The sequence below is a fragment of the Camellia sinensis genome, chromosome 6 (assembly GCF_055761805.1).
Source record: "Camellia sinensis isolate YWXY chromosome 6, ASM5576180v1, whole genome shotgun sequence".
NCBI classification, from domain to species: domain Eukaryota; kingdom Viridiplantae; phylum Streptophyta; class Magnoliopsida; order Ericales; family Theaceae; genus Camellia; species Camellia sinensis.
The window spans coordinates 130,018,433-130,035,262 of record NC_138966.1 but is presented as its reverse complement, the minus strand read 5'-3'; the positions used below and the strand labels follow the sequence as shown (position 1 = coordinate 130,035,262).

At 34.9% G+C, this 16,830-nt stretch overlaps 2 protein-coding genes and 1 pseudogene across 4 annotated transcripts; 1 reads left to right on the top strand and 2 right to left on the bottom strand.

Moving 5' to 3' along the window:
- The first annotated feature begins 2,304 nt into the window (after window positions 1-2,304).
- Window positions 2,305-5,519, top strand: LOC114295065 (protein SENSITIVE TO PROTON RHIZOTOXICITY 1 pseudogene; annotated as a pseudogene). Of its 2 annotated transcripts, none has more exons than XR_014333044.1 (2): window positions 2,305-2,444; window positions 3,780-5,519. The product of XR_014333044.1 is annotated as a protein SENSITIVE TO PROTON RHIZOTOXICITY 1 pseudogene, transcript variant X1 (transcript). The 2 variants fall into 2 exon arrangements; XR_014333045.1 differs by having other exon boundaries at window positions 2,360-2,766.
- A 1,060-nt stretch (window positions 5,520-6,579) lies between these two features.
- Window positions 6,580-11,194, bottom strand: LOC114295066 (forkhead-associated (FHA) domain-containing protein). Its single transcript, XM_028239249.2, has 6 exons — window positions 10,622-11,194; window positions 10,293-10,504; window positions 8,054-10,180; window positions 7,824-7,956; window positions 7,341-7,732; window positions 6,580-7,059 (listed from the first exon to the last, which is right to left on the bottom strand). Exons 1-6 carry the CDS (start codon window positions 10,929-10,931, stop codon window positions 6,817-6,819), a joined length of 3,417 nt encoding a protein of 1,138 aa, XP_028095050.2. The 5' UTR covers window positions 10,932-11,194; the 3' UTR covers window positions 6,580-6,816.
- A 948-nt stretch (window positions 11,195-12,142) lies between these two features.
- Window positions 12,143-15,834, bottom strand: LOC114295067 (uncharacterized). The gene is made up of 4 exons (XM_028239250.2): window positions 15,579-15,834; window positions 14,057-14,162; window positions 12,607-12,755; window positions 12,143-12,508 (listed from the first exon to the last, which is right to left on the bottom strand). The coding sequence occupies exons 1-4, from the start codon at window positions 15,717-15,719 to the stop codon at window positions 12,413-12,415; spliced, it is 492 nt and encodes a 163-aa protein (XP_028095051.2). The 5' UTR covers window positions 15,720-15,834; the 3' UTR covers window positions 12,143-12,412.
- Window positions 15,835-16,830: the final 996 nt, after the last annotated feature.

Below are 16,830 nucleotides of genomic sequence, written 5' to 3'. Positions count from 1 at the left end.
ATTTTGTGGTTCAAAAGTGACTCAAATGGCCAAAACGACGTCGTTTTGGCCATTTTTATGTTGTTCTGTACTCAAAACGACGTCGTTTTGGCCATTTTTATGTTCTGTACTCAAAACGACGTCGTTTTGACCGTTTGAGCCACTTTTGAACCACAAAATTTGAGTTACTTAGCATTATCGTTTTAAAAATAAGTATATAATATAAATTTAAAATTAGTGATAAATCTTTCCTTCCTAGAAGCAACACAATAAATATATATATATAGCCGAAAACAAATAAATCCTTTGAACTTGGGTCAGCTGCATGCACCTGGCCGGTGGGATATCCCCTGGTAAACCCTCCAAGTTCAACCCCCGAATACAATATTTTATATCTCTCCTAACTTGTATGTATAATTTAATTATAATATATATATATATATATATGAGCTTATGGACAAAAACCTAGTCAAATCAAAATGTATATGTGTAATCTATATAATAATATATAACTGTGCTACGCGTTCAGAGGGAACGAGACTTAAAATATGCAGATGTTAGATAAAAATTATTGGGTAAATTACACAGACATTTCATGACGTTTTTATTTAATATAGATTCTCTTTTCATATTTGAAAAATTATATTTATCTCATGTCACATTAAAATAACATATTTATCCTTTAACTTTTATACATATAAAATAATAAAATAATATAGATATTTTATTCATGTCATTTCAAGAGAAGTAACAAATTTTTTTTTTTTTTTTGATTTAACTCACACAAAAAAAGTTAAATTTTTTTATTTTTTATTTTTAAAAATATTTTAACCAATTTTTTTTTTTAGATACACCTAATCTAAATATACTTAAGAAGTAAAATATTTTGTGATTTTTTTTAAAAAAAAATTCACCAAATACAATATATATATATATATATAAATACAAAAATTCAATACATTATCTTATTTTGTTGTATTCAATGGATTTTTTTGTACAAATTATATATTTTTTACATATATCTAAATTAAATTGATCTAATCTAAATATAATGGTGAAAATAAAAAATAAAAATAAAAATTATATTTATATTTATATATAAAAAATTTTACAAAAAATATCATAACAATGTTCTGATAGTGATATTATTGTAAATATAAATCATGTTTATGGGTTTTTTATTTTAAAGTGAAAGATCACTATTAAGGTATATCATTGTATTTGAAAATTCTATATAAAATTTATGTTTGTATATCATCACTCAACAATAATATGTTTAGGTAAAATTTAATGATGAAAAATTGTAGAATGTAGTCATAATGATAGAAAAAAAATGGTACAAAAAATGACAAGATAGTCATTTTAAAAATTTTAAGACATGACATCAGTAATCCAAGAGATAATTTGTGATGAGATTACAAACCTCATGAAGGAGAATGCAATTTTTCAAATGTGAGAGAGAATCTGTATTAAATAGAAATCTCCGAAGTTGTCAATATAATTTACCCAAAATTATTTGTATTTATAATTGTGAAAACTCTATCTTACATTTGTCTATTTTATATTTTGTTCTCTGTGTGATTAGACTTTTTGATTTATTTATTTATATGTATGATCAATTTTTTTATCTAGTGCAACTCCTAAAATGAAAATTGATAATTAAAAAATAAAAAATAAAAATACTTTTCTCCATACTTGTTAATAATATATTTATTTTAAATTTATTTAAACTATTTTTACTTACCCATTTATATTTTTTTATTACAAATTAAATAATTAGACAAGAATTCAATTTCAAATTAATCATTGTTCATATTTTATATTTAAAAAAAAATGATTTGCAAAAACTGTCTAACCATGAGTTTCAATTCTGATTTTAATTGTTGAATATAAAAAATAAAAAATAAAAAAACTTAAATTAGTCAAAGTGCTGCAATTTGTTGAAGATTCCTAATTTCTCAGAACTGAGAAAGAAGGGTAATATTAAGAATACAAAATTTTTATTAAATAAATAATCAAATATTTTATATAAATTGTGAATTCTTAACTCAGGTAAAATATTTAATTATTTATTTAATAAAAAATTTAAAGTGTATAACATTTTCTCTGAAGAGAAAGACAAAGAAAGGGAGGAGAGAATCATCCAAGATAATTGGTGGGTCCATGCTCAAATCCAATCAGAGTCATTCAACCTTTTGTCCCACTAGTATTATTGCTATTTTCACCTACAGACAAAATAAGCTAGCTTGCATGATATCAAATAAATCAAATCAGATTTGCCAAAAAATCAACGGTGCTGATTGATGGGTTTTACATCTAATGAAACAGGACCCAATAAACTACTAATCTCTTTGGTACTAGAGATGCTCATCATCATATTGATTCACTTCGGCTGCATTTCTCTTTTCATTCCTCCCTTCCTCTCTCTCTCTCTCTCTCTCTCTCTCAGTGCAATCTTGAATCTGGCGAGTTTCTCTCTCTCCATCTCTTTTTTCTTTTTTGAGTTGGTTCTTCAGTTTCAATTATTAACCCTTTACTTCTTAGTTTCTGATTGCGGGTGTTTTGAGTATCTTTAGGATCTTTTGATGAAATAGCTTCTATTTTTAACTATCTTGAAATGGGATTTAGGTGGATCAGTTAGATTTTAATTGGGGGGGGGGGGGGGGGGGGAAAGATGATTTATTTATTATTTTTTTCATGAGAAGTTTGAGGGAATTGATATATTTTCTGGTTTTGCCAATCTGGAAATGATGTTTGGGAACCTGTATCATCTTCATTAAGATTGCTGTGAGTTGAGATTATTAGGGGTTTTTTTAGATTGAGATTCTTTTGATGTTCTTTTTGCTGAAATAGCTTTTACTTCTAACAATCTTGAAATGGGATTTAGGTGGATCAATAGATTTTAATTGGGGATAAAAAGATGATTTGTTTTCATAAAAAGTTAAGTGAATTGAGATATATTCTGGTTTTGACAATCTTTAGACTATGTTTACGATCCTGTATTATCTTCATTAAGATTGTAGGAAGATGAGATTATTAGGGTTCTTTAGATTAAGGCTTTTTTTTTTTTTAAATAAAAATTATTAAGGGTTTTTGGCCTCTAACCTAGGTTTTTTTAGGGTTTTTTTTCTTTTGGATAGGATTCTTAGTACATATATTGTTCAATTTAGATGACTTTCAATGTAAAGTGGGTTACTAATTCTTTGAGTTGGAGGGTGTTTAATTTTTTAGTAATTATTGAATTATAGGTTTAGGTTAAAATCTTCAAATGTTGGATGTACTTCTCTTATGGGTTACAAGAACATAGGGTATGTAGCAAATAGTCTGCTACGAACAAATAATTTGGTTACAGAACCGGACACAAATACATATGAATAAAAAAGATTTTATAGAATTTACTAGTGAGGTCTGCTTTTAAAAAATCTTATCGGTCCATATACATTCTATGACCCATTTTTGTGTTCGCTAGCAAAAATGTTTTCTTGTGAGCATAAAGTGAGATCTGTAGTTTTATATATTGATGATAATAAGATTTGGGTTTCCCTCTTTGTTCCTCCTATGATAGCTTGTACATGTCTCTTCCCTCCCTCTCCCTTCTTTCGATTGACCGATTCAATAGCAGTTGCTGGTGATTTATACTAATATGATTTTTTGGTGATGAATTTAAAGCTTTTTATCAATTCAATTCTACATGGGTTTTTTCAGTTGTATTCCATTTTGGTTTTGGTTTTCTTTTTTTAAATTTATTTTTTCTCCTTGCAGTTCTGATGAATGTCTTTTATGTTGTCCCTATATTTCAGCCCTATAGCATTGATTTAGGTATATTTGAGGAGGATTGAAAATGGATCTTAGGACAAAGTCTTCTGCCCCTGGCAATGAATTACCGAAAAAGGTACCTCCTGATCACCAATCACTCGCCAATTTCAATCTGCAGCAATATCAGCAGAAGTGGGAAGATCCGTCATTTCAAGATTATGGTATGAGAATCGAACCCCAATTCTCAGAATTCAACAGCCAACCTTCTGAAAATCCATCTTCAGTTTCTTCCGATCCCAGTAATCAGGCCAAGATCATCCCAGATCCACAGGATGATCTGATGAATGAGAGGCGCGATGATGCAAGTAGAATGCAAGATTGGGATCCAAGGGCAATGCTAAACAACCTCTCGTTCCTTGAACAAAAGATTCACCAACTCCAGGATTTGGTGCATTTGATTGTTGGCCGGAGAGGCCAAGTTGTGAATCAGTCTGATGAACTCGTAGCTCAGCAACAACAGCTCATCAGTGCTAATCTCACCTCGATTATCGTTCAATTGATTTCAACTGCAGGTAGTCTTCTCCCTTCCGTGAGGCAGACCCTCTCTTCAAATCCTTCGATCAGCGAGTTTGGGCAGCTTGGCGGAGTCATATTTCCTTCGGGCCCAAATTTAAATGCCACACGACCCAACCAGGTTGATATATCCGGTACTTGCAAAACTGAACAAATTTGCACTGAAGAACAAGAGTTGAAAGACGAAGAAGATCCTGATGAAGGGGAGAACCTTCCCCCCGGTTCCTATGAAATCTTGCAACTAGAGAAAGAAGAAATCCTCGCGCCTCACACGCACTTTTGTTTGATATGTGGGAAGGGATTCAAGAGAGATGCTAATTTGCGTATGCACATGAGAGGTCATGGGGATGAGTACAAAACAGCGGCAGCACTAGCAAAACCCATCAAGGAATCTAGCTCCGAGCCAATGCTTATCAAGCGGTACTCTTGCCCCTATGCTGGTTGCAAGCGAAACAAAGAGCACAAAAAATTTCAGCCTCTGAAAACCATTTTATGTGTGAAAAACCATTACAAGAGGACTCATTGCGACAAAAGCTACACTTGCACACGATGCAACACCAAGAAATTCTCGGTTATTGCTGATCTCAAAACACATGAGAAGCATTGTGGGAGGGATAAATGGTTGTGTTCATGTGGAACAACATTCTCAAGAAAAGACAAGCTTTTCGGACACATTAGTCTTTTCCAGGGCCACACACCAGCCATTCCAATTGATGAGGTGAAAGGGTCAGCCTCGGTTGAGCCAACAAACAAGGTTGGATTTGCAGGGCTCAACTTTGGCTCGAACATGGTGTCTACAGTAAATGGAGTCGAAAATATTGTGGATGTTAAGGGGAACGCGGATGATCCTGCTAGTTTTTTCTCGCCATTGAGCTTTGATTCGTATAATCTTAGTGGGTTCCATGAGTTCCCACGACCTCCATTTGAGGATTCAGAAACTTCGTTCTCATTTCTGATTTCTGGATCGTGTAATTACCCTCAGAAGACTGCAGGAGGTGAGTCTGGTTCGAATTCGAATGATGTTGAATGATTTTAGAGGAGTAATTTTATTTTGGGCTTGTAGTAACTTGATTTATAAGGTGAAGTGACTCTCCTTGTACCTGTAGTTTCTTGTTCTTAAATATTTGTTTCACTCTCTATTTTTTTATGCTTCTTTGTGTATGTAAATTATAATGATGCTATGATATTGTGGGATTGTCCAAATTTTACAAGCTTCAAAGCTTATACATCATTTCTTGGGGGGAGAAGTGAAAGTTTTGGGTGATAAATTGCTACTCAAGAAAAATATTCGTTTTTTTTTCTTCCCCTTTTTGGGTGATCAATTGATACAATTCTAGGAATATAGTTGTTAAGAAAATATTACACAAATTAGCAAAGTTTTTGTTTTTTGTTGTTTTTTTAAGGGCGATGAGAATTAAATGTGAATGGCCCAAATTGTCCTCCAAAGTGAACAAAATCAATAAGTTGTGAAGAGTTATTGTTGTCCTATTCCTATTTACTTTGCGCTGGCGATTGATTTATTAATTTATTAATAAATAAATACATTTATTAATTTATTCATAAATACATTTTTTTATTAATTTATTTTAAAAAAAATAAAGGCCTTTTCAACTTATTTTTTAAACTATATTAATGCTTCCAACCTCTCATTATTTTATGAGAGAGAGAGAGACGTGAATGGCATATTAGTAAAGATGCGAATTTCTATTCAAATCATGTTTGGTTTTACTGTTAAAAAAATATGATTAGACGGATTTTTATTTGTATTTAGTGAATTTTTTTTTCCTGTTTTAATCATTTTTTTCTTTTTTTACTTTTTAAATGCACTTACTCTTAAAAGGTCCCCAAAAAACAATTAAAATATAAACGGTTCAATTTGGTCATTTTATCTAAATTTAGAAGATTGAAAAGCGTCTTCAAATAATTAATTTTGACTTCTAGGAAGAGCTAAACTATTTAATTGGAAATCATAGTGAGCAAAGTAAAACTTTAATCAAATTATAAAGGTTCAAAATTAACTTTTTTTTTTTTAAATCTTTTTATTGAAGTTTTACACGTTACCATTTCCGATACACACTAAATGACAAAATTAAAACTGCAATTAAAAAAAATGGCGTGAGAATAACACACCCCAAAATTAAATAAATAAAGGAAGAAGGTTGACTTTTGTTCATATAAAGTTCATAGCCACTTTTAACCAAATGGGAAAATATGTCTTTAAACTTTGTGGAGAATGGGAGACTGAAAACAAACAAACAATCACATAGGAACTTGCCAAATAAAGCAAAATTATAATTGCATTTGGATGGATACAAAAGATTGTTATCCTTCAAAACAAACATTGCTACAAAACACCAATTTTTAACCCTCCTCACATAATACGATGAAATGAACAGCAACATTTGCAACAGTGAAAAAGAATTCACAGCACGGATGCAACGAGGCAACGTCAAATCAAATTTGTGAATTTCAAAAGAAGAGGGTTGAACAGTTGTTGCAAAAAAAAATTTAGATCACTGAACTCAGTGCATAACGAGAATTGTGGAGCAATATGAGTTTTAAACCTTTGGCGCCGCCTTCTCCTAGTTTTGATGGTTTCCTTGAGGAGCGGGAATATTTCTCCCTTAGAACAACATCGTCTGCACAAGACCAAGTCCTTCCTCTCGGAGAGCTGTCAGCCCACAAGAATCTCTCAGAGAATGGGTTCACTAGGCTGTCACGGAATTCTTGTGCTGTCTCACAGACCAAACCCTGAGAAAAAAAAAACAACATAAATTCATTCCAAACACAACAGATCACAATGATGCCGTTGCATATCAGGGTACACACATTGACAAAACATCAAAGTAAAAAAATAAATTTGATCTGGGTACTGCAGCACCCTCCTTTTTTGTTTCTTTCAAATTCCAATTGCAACATTCAAAGAATGCATGATAAATGAGAGACAATAATAAAATCAGCTTGCTTGCTGTTCGTGGCTAATTTCATCATAAACTCAGGAACTGAGAGAGAGAGAGAGAGTGAAGTCTTACTTCTGCCATGGCTTTGATCTTCAAAGTGACATCATTCGTAAGAAGGACGAGCTGTCCATCATTATTAATTCTTCTGGAAAGGAGAGCGCATTCAAGGATATGGTCTTCTGCTGTTGGGGAAACAATTTCAAGTAAACTCCACCAAGCAGAAAAGGGAACTGAGCTTGCGGGCCCATCAGGGAACAACCCGCCATTCCCCTCACTGAATCGAGACTGAGGCGAAGCAGGTGGGGTCGGTGCAATAGGCCTTCCCTCCTCCTCCAAGCTCTGAACATGAATCCACCAATTTGTATTCACCATACACTCTTCAATCCATTGTAATGCTGAAGAAACCTCGGTTAATCGTCTAAACAGACTACCTCGCCGATTCATGCAATCCAGTTCCCTTATGACTGATATTCAGTAGTATCATCCATCTTTAAAATTTATTTGATAAACTTGACTTAAATAGGGGGGAAAAAAAGTTCAGTAAATGTTTATTACCGATTCTTGGAATGATTAATTGTGTCCCCTTGAGACCTTGTAAAAGCTGTAGTGCTGTCCTTGATTCCTTGTTCAGAAGACAAGTAGTGTCCACCACTATGGTCCACCTCTTTTCCTCTGCAATAGAGTTGTTCTGCAAGCAGAAAACAGGACCATATGCAAAATAAACCTAGTTAGAACAGTCAAAAGAACCAAAAATAAAAAAGAAGAAAATTTTCAGTCAAACTTACGTAAAAAGGGTTGGTGACCTTCCCTATGGTTTGTACATAGTTCACATAATTGCTGCTCTTTGAAGTGGTACTAAGAACCGCAGCTTCTGACTTGCTCTTGCTGCTAGAGTTCACAAGTAGAGGCTGAAACGGCACTCTTTCAGCTCTACTCTTCATTACCATAGCCTGTGGTTCTAAACGTTCTTGATTTCTAAAGGCAGACCTTAGCGGTTTCTGTTCTTGGAGCACTTTTGGTGTCTGTATCTCTTTGCCTGAAGGGTTAATGGCATTTTCCGAACAGGGTGATCTATGTAACTTGAAATGCTTTTTTTCTTCTACCTTACCCATCTTCTTCTTCATGGACCTTAGTCGAAGAGTATTTGGGGTAAAATTCTCTTTGTCCGGAGTAAAGGGTTCTTCGTTTTCTTCTAAACCAGTCGAAGCGGCCTTTGAGATTACCTTATTTTTCAAAGAGGATGATCTGTATGACATGGAATCCATGATTTGTTCTACCTTACCCATCTTCTTCATGGACTTCATAATACGAGTATTTGGAGTAAAATTCTCTTTGTCTGGAGTAAAGTCTTCTTCTTTGTCATCATCTAAATCAGTGAAAAGAGCCTTTGAGATAACATCATTTTCGATATCTCCCTGATGCAGTAATTCAACTTCAGCATTGATGTCAGACCCTGTCCTCTTTCCCATACTCCTGCCAGTTTGAATCTGAAGAACACTAGACGGTTTACCTCTTCTTGACCAAATGCTAGCCAACTCAGACTTTTGCTCTGATTTTATCAGAGGGCTTCCTGGATTTTCCTTTCGAGACCCACCAGTGACAAAGGGAGTTCGTGGGCTCTGGTTTGCATTGTGGAATTGCTGGCTTTCAATGTCTAAGAGAACACTCCCACCAAGCAAGTTGGACTTTTGCTCTGATTCTATCAGAGGGATTCCTGGATTTTCCTTTTCAGACCCTCCGGTGGCAAAGGGAGTTCGCGGGCTCTGGTTTGCTTCGTGGAATTTTTGGCTTTCAATGTCTGAGAGAACACTCCCACCAGGCAAGTCGGACTTTTGCTCTGATTTTATCAGAGGGCTTCCTGGATTTTCCTTTTGAGACCCTCCAGTGGCAAAGGGAGTTTGCGGGCTCTGGTTTGCTTCATGGAATTGTTGGCTTTCGATGTCTGAGAGAACACTCCCACCAAGCAAGTTGGACTTCTGCTCTGATTTTATCAGAGGGCTTCCTAGATCTTCCTTTTGAGACCCTCCAGTGGCAAAGGGAATTTGTGGGCTCTGGTTTGCTTTGTAAAATTGTTGGCCTTCGATTTCCGAGAGAGCACTCCCACCAGGCAAACATGATTTCACAGATTCTGTCGCAAGATGTCCACACTGAAGGAAAGGCATTTCACCTAAATCATGATGTTTTCTTAATGGGTCCTCATTCTCAACTACATGAAATACTTCAGCAACCTGATGGCCTTCTTCTTCACCAGATATTGAAGAATTCAAGCTTATTGGAAGGCTAAATTTTAGCCCGGATCTCATTGGAAAGCTACCTGGATTTTCTATTTCAGTCAGTTCTTCAGTGCCTAAGAGAGGTTCTGGGTACTGGTTTTCTTTGTCCAATTGTTGATCATCTATCCTAGAGATAACAATCCTGCTGGGCAAAGGTGAGTTTACAGATTCCTCCAATAGAGGTTGATCAAAAAAGCATGACATTTCACTCTGATCATAATCTTCTCTCAACGAGCACTTCTTTTCAATTTCTTCATGAGAAAATGAAGCCTCCAAGCATTCCAGAAAGTTCAAATTTCGCTCCAACTCTCCAGGGGAGGTCTCTAGTTTTTTAATCTCGGATTGCACTTCTATAGCTGCAGAAGGCTGTGGGATCTGAATATCTTTATCAAATTGTTGATTTTCAGACCAACGGCTAAAACTTTTCCTATGTTCATGATCTTTCATGGAAGTATTACTGTTTTCTACTTCTTCATCAGAAAACAAAGGCGAGTTCATGTATTCTGGCAATGGAGGTGCCGATGGTATCACATTGTTCAGAGATATCAAATTCTCATTACAAAATACCAAATCCATACCCTCCTCCAAATTATCCAGTAATTGAATTTCGTTATTTTCAACAAACAAACCATTCTGATCCTATACAATCAAAACAAAGAGAGGAAAATAAAAAAGAAAATCAAGAACATTTCAACAAACAACTTGTGCGCAACCTACAATTTCATGCCAATTGAAGCAGTAAAAAACTCACCTGATGTGTTCCTTCTCGTTTGCTTTCTTCCACCTGAACCGACACATCTGATGGCGGTACAAAGGGGTTCTCCATATCATAGGCGCAGCTCACCGGTACCCAATGAAGCCTGTAGACCCTACTTGAGCTAGCAAGCCGCACTGTATCACCCTCATTCAGCTCTACTCGAATCCCCGGTTCAATCTTCTTCCCCAAAACCCAAGTCCCATGTACTAAAACAATCAAGAACCAAGAACACATCAGAACTCTAATCATAAACACATAGAAATTGATATATATAGGGATTAGGGATTAGGGAGAGAGAGAGAGAGAGAGAGAGGAACAAGTACCGGATGACAAATCGATGACGGAGAGCTTGTGGGAAGAGGGTTTGGAGTGGATTCGGAGGTGGAATCGGCTGATGCTGGGGTGCTCTAACGTGATATTGCAATCTGGGTGTCGTCCAACTAGCAAGGTTTCTTCGAATTCTTGAACTTGGTCGCCATTTTTAAGGGGATTGAAGGGTTCGGGATCAGGAACTGAAGGTGGGTTGTCGAGGAGGAAGATGTTCTTGAGGATGGCGTTGTTCTTGAGGACAGTGAATACAGGGATTGTCTTCTCTTGTTCTTGTGCTTCTTCTCTCTTATCAGAAGCAGCCATGGTGGGGGCAAAAGTTGCAGAGAGAGAGAGAGAGAGAGAGAGAGAGATGGATGGTGGGGTTGATTGAAGGAAATTTGTGGGGTTTGGTTCTTGAAATGAAATGGGAGGGGTTGGGGGGATTTTTGAATTGAATATTGAAAATTTGAAAAGGGGGCCGTTAAGAATTTCTTATAACGGCCGATTTATTTGTGTAACTGAAAAATAAATAATAAATAACAATTGAACTTTTACTAAAATTGGGTTTCAAATATTTTTGAGTAATACTAGAGACCCCAAATATTCTATCAAAAGTTTTACCAAATGTCACATGGGTTTTACCAAATGTCACATGGGTGTGGGACCCACAATGTAGATCCATGTGGGTCCCACACCCATGTGAGATATTTAGTAAAACTTTTGGTAGAATTTTTGAAACCTCTAACATTTTTGAATATTTTTTTCCAAAAACAAACTTTTGTAATATTATAGTCATTAATCCCAATACCATCATCCCTGTCTCTTTCTCTGTTTTTTGTCTATTCGTTCATTTAGTGATATTATGAAATGTTGAACCCTTTTTAATTTTGGTATAAAATTTTTTTATAACTTTTTATAAAATAAATAATCTTCAAAAATCAATTACCCATAAAAATCGTACATGTTTGTTGAACAAAATGACGTAGACTAATGAATCTCACATCAGTTAAATATTGAATCGTAAACCATTCCATATTCAAAGCAAGTTTCATGTTTTGTTATGAAAAACAAAATTTTGAATATTACATTATTTCTATACAAAAATTCGTTATCTCTCTCTACAGCACAATCACCAATCCACCGCCACCTCCCTCCATCCTTTCTCACATCGCTACAACTGCTAATTCACCAATCACCACAATCACCAATCCACAAAAGCTCGCTTTCTCTCTCCCATCACCACAATCACCAATTTACCGTCATTTCTCTAACGTTGTGTTTAGTTAAGAAATTTGCAAAAAAAATTTAAAAAAACAAAACGAAAAAAGTGTGTAAAACTAATTAAAATGCAGACATTTTTTATTCGTATTTCATTTACATTTTCCTTTTTCTTTTCAAATTCCTTTCCAAATCCCTCCAACCAAATGCTACGTAAGAAAAAAAAAAAAAAAAAGTGCTTAAAGCAATCAAGACATGCTTTTCCAGATCAAATTTAAAAAATAATAACAATAAAGAGAGAAGAGTAGGCATGATGATAATAGAAACAGTAGCTCAATTGTTTGATAGCCTGTGGTGCTCAAAATTTCAGTGGGTAAAACAAGGAAAAAAAGGTAAATGTCACTCAAATTAAAAACAAGATGACACCCCAAGAAAAGGGAAGAAAAAAAAAGAAAAGGAAAGGCGGGAAAAAAAATATTCATAAAGAAACCAGGAGGGGTCCTGCTTCAAAAGCTAAACTCCACGACTGATATGCCTCTTATCCAAACTCAAAGGAGGTTACTTGGCTAATGAAGCAGAGGAGTAAATCAATCCTGCTTGTTATGTGAAAGTCTTGCACGGTGTCGGAGCTCTGCTCTTTTCCACCTCACAATTAGATAACATAAGGAGAAGAGGGTGTTTACCTGTAAATGAAATCAAGACAATCAAGACATTTCGGTAAGAAGTTCAACATATTAAGGTATGGAGCAGGGAAGAGAGGATCAAGTGGTTGTCAACTAACCAGTATTATTATTGCAATGACGAGAAGAGGCCCGGACCAGAGCACTGAGAGAAAGAGTCCTTGAGGATCAAAATAATTCTGACCCGCAAAGCTTTTCCAGTTGTCTCTCAGAGAACTATTAAGTGTCTCAGCAAAATATACACCAGCCACTGCCCCACATCACCGATATAAATCAAGTTGAATCTCCCTAGAGCATCCATATAGATATAAATGATGAACTTTTGATAGTTGACTTTCCATTCATTCAACATTCATCACATAAAGAGTTCAATAACAGTTGATGAAGGCGAAGTTAGGTTTTTGAACGGGTGGCATGTTTTGTTGGCTATGTGAACAGTGTAGTTTTGGGATACTGCAGATTAGAAGAAAAATAAACATAGCCATTTTTCTAGTCTGTAACTGTTAAAGAGGAAAGTTGGACACAAACTATCAAAAAAGGCATAAAATCTTTTTTCATCAACATTTCAACATCCAACAGAGTATCTTATGTGCATAATTCAAGAAGAGATAAGCATGACCTTTAGGTTCTAAAGCAGCCAAAATGATAAAAAAGTAATGCTGATGGAAGAGTTAGCCAACCCAACACCACCCCTTCCATGAGCATATGGGGAGAGGAAAGATAAAGAATACACACAAATAAGAACGATGCTGTTAAATTTAAGAGAAGAAAGACTTTGCATATTAGAATAATTTCACTGTTGGGCCTATTCTTAGACATTTAGTAGACTCCTATTTTATGATTATCTAGATTTTAAGTATTAATATCATTTAAAAAAAAAAATCAAATTAAGTGTTAATATGATAATCTTTACATACACACACACACACATGTATATATGTAATTTTAAAGAGCAAGGTATTTTGGTAAATTTAAAATTTTCTAGACATGGGTTGCCCGGGTCAACTAATTTTTTTTTTTGTGATCAGCTGGGTCAACTTACGTTATATTGTCAACTTTTGGGCTTTATTATGGTTCTTGTTAGGGTTGTACAGGTCACCTAATGTTATCTATGCATTCCTTTCCAACCAAATCTTCCAAATGTAGCAAAAGTTACACAATCCCAAAGAGCATGTGCATTGCTATTGGCACCAAATCCCGTATACTCAATCAAAAGCATCTGTTTGTTGTAGGGAGGAGTCACACCTACACCACATCCACCATACAAAACAATTTCCCCTAGAACAATAAAGCCACCGGACATTGCAAAAAATGATTGCCAATACTTTCCTCATCCGTCCTACATGACAAGCTACACAACTGTGGAAGCAAAGAGTAATTGGGGGGTCTCCTTTAAAACAAATCATTGACATTAATCTTATTATGAGCCAATGACCATGAAAATACTTTCACAATATTTTCACTTAGACGAGAAGGAAAATCACCATGCATCATAGCACAATGCCTCAAATATGAGAAGACACATTTACCCAAATGAAGATAAAAACTTACGTGCAAGAAGAAACAAACACATCTGAAAATTAATATTCTCCCTTGAGATGATTACTACTAGTAGCAACACAACATCGAACGACATCAAGGATATTAACCAAGGTTCCTGCAGGATAGAAAGAACAAATAAAGTTAAGAACCCGAAATCGATCTCATTTGTAAAATGAAAATAGGTGCTGATGAGACACAAACTCCATTACTAATGAACTAAGTAGAACTTAATTTAGTCAGAAGAAAAATGTTTATGACTTCTATATTCTATTGCATTTACATACATAATTTGCTAATTTGCAGTATTGTGTTCAAATTTTGGATCATGAAAAAAATTTAGAGAAAAATAGATTTATAAGCATTACCATTCAGATTTTATAAAGTAATAGAAAGACTGTCACGTTAAAGAATACTAAGAATTCAAATGTTTGAGCTTCAAGATGCAATACACATTCGTAATCAAAACAAAAACACTGATTCCACCTGTCCAACTTCTTCCAGGATTCCAATGTCCGGTTCTTTATACCCATGTGACACATTAAATATCAAGTGTTTATTGAGAAACAAAAGATTCTAGTAAATACCTACAAAAAACGGAATAAAAGAATTCGGAGATGTAGAAACTTTCAGATATTTACAAAGAACAAAGTTTCATTATTATCTGAGTTTGTAAATGGAATTGAATTCAGGGAAGGCATTTTACAATCAAGTTAACGACCATGTCACACACATTTACAGTTTTTGCGGCTAATCACTCACCTTTCCCATTTACCTAACAATTCATTACACCAATTCCCCTTTGCACACTTCTCCACATCAATCAAATTAAGATTCTAATTTCCTTTGTAATCTAACAATCAAATGATGGAGGGGCGTTTGTTTCATGGGACTGAGGCATGGGATTGGACTTTATGTTCAATAGATTTTACTAATCCATGGTTTGGTTAGAAAAATAAAAGTTGGACTAATAGTCAAATAAACATCATTTTCAGCCAAATAGGGCCAGGATTATTTATCTCACGACAAACGCCTCTCCTCAGGCTTCAAAGGTATTGCATTTCCCAGTTGGTTTGGAACCCTAGGTGGACTTCCTATGTTATCTCTATTCACTTCTCCTCTCATATTTTCTTCTTGAACTTCCAATCAATGATAAGCTCTTTTCAGTAATAATTCTACCCACAAAATGGTAACAAATTACCATCAATTACCCACTTAGAAATTCTAATTGACATACCAATTGGTTCATGAACTTAAGACCTGATTTATACTAGAAAAACAACATATTTGGTCTAATTTAGACAAATACTAGTGGAATAAAAATCCCAATTGAAACCCCATCAAATGGAGCAATTCCACACACCCCTCCCCCCCCCAAAAAAAAAAAAAAAAAAAAAAAAGCCAAAACGAATTTTTATATTCAATTTAGTTGACTGGACAAACAAATCCACAACAAGGTTATGCATATCTTTCAACGCATGTTTGTCTCTATATATATATATATATAGAGAGAGAGAGAGAGAGAGGTGTGCACCGTCCAATCAATGGCATGGAAGAAGCCGATGAAGTTGTCGAAAGCCGGCCGAAGTCCAGAGCGAAGCTCGGCGGTGAATTTCTCGACTAGATCTGCCATTTGGTCCATGTGCTCGCCCATAGCTGATTTGAGCTCTTCCATTTGGGAATTTTTTGATCTAACGATGAGAGAGAGTGATGAATCTGAGATGGTGATACAGTCTCTCTCTCACTCTGTTCTGCGCAATGGTAGATCGTAGAAGAGAATGGGCTTTGAATTCCAATTGTCAATGAAACGATGCCGTTTTATCTAGATCCTAATCATGTAAATGCCCGGCCCATCTCATTTTTGGCATGAGCCCAGTCTTGGCCAGGCCCTAGCTTCAGTTGGGCTCCTAGCAAATTCATCCAGCCCAGCCTGCCTCATTTTTGGCATGAGCCCAGTCTTGGCCAGGTCCTTTTATTTTCTTTGAATAACATTTTATTTCTAATTTTATCCTTTAATTTATCTGTTTCATTGACTATCTGTTCAAAAAAATTTCCCATCTATTTAAAAAATTTCATATCTGTTCAAAATTTTTTTCCTATTTGTTAAAAAATTTCCCTATTTGTTCAATTTTTTTCTATCTATTGAAACAAAAATTAACGGATATTTTATTTTCTTATCTATTCAAATCTATTTAAATTTTATCTGTTCAAAACCTAACTTTGTTTTCAAAAATTAATGTTGAACGAAAAAAAAAAAATAATAATCTCCAAGATCATTTACTATCTGTTGAAAACAATCTGTTTGTGTCAATTTTTTTTATCTTTTGCAATCATCAACAACAACAAAAAAAAGTATTGTCTGCTGAAATACTAATCCTCTCACCCAGAACAATAACAAGAACAAACACAGATCTGGTGGTTCCAGCGAGAGAACGGTGATTTTTCGCATCAGCTTGATTACTTGCAAATTTGGAACATCGGGGATGCTTCACAATGTTGAAGTCCTTGGCATAACAAACACCGTCTGCACAAATTGAATATCAGCAGCAAATACATAAACAGACCAATACATATATATATATATATAGATATATAGAGTGAGAGAGGAAGTTTGGAAGAGATATTTGCAGATCTCTCTATAGTTTTTTTCCAGGGTTTTTGCGTCAGATGGTGAACCAGAGCGGGAGAGTGAGGAGGAAGAGACAGTAAAGAGAGAGAGAGAGAGAGAGAGAGAGAGAGAGAGGATTGTGGAGTTTAAGCAGGGTGAACATTCGAAGAGTTGCAAA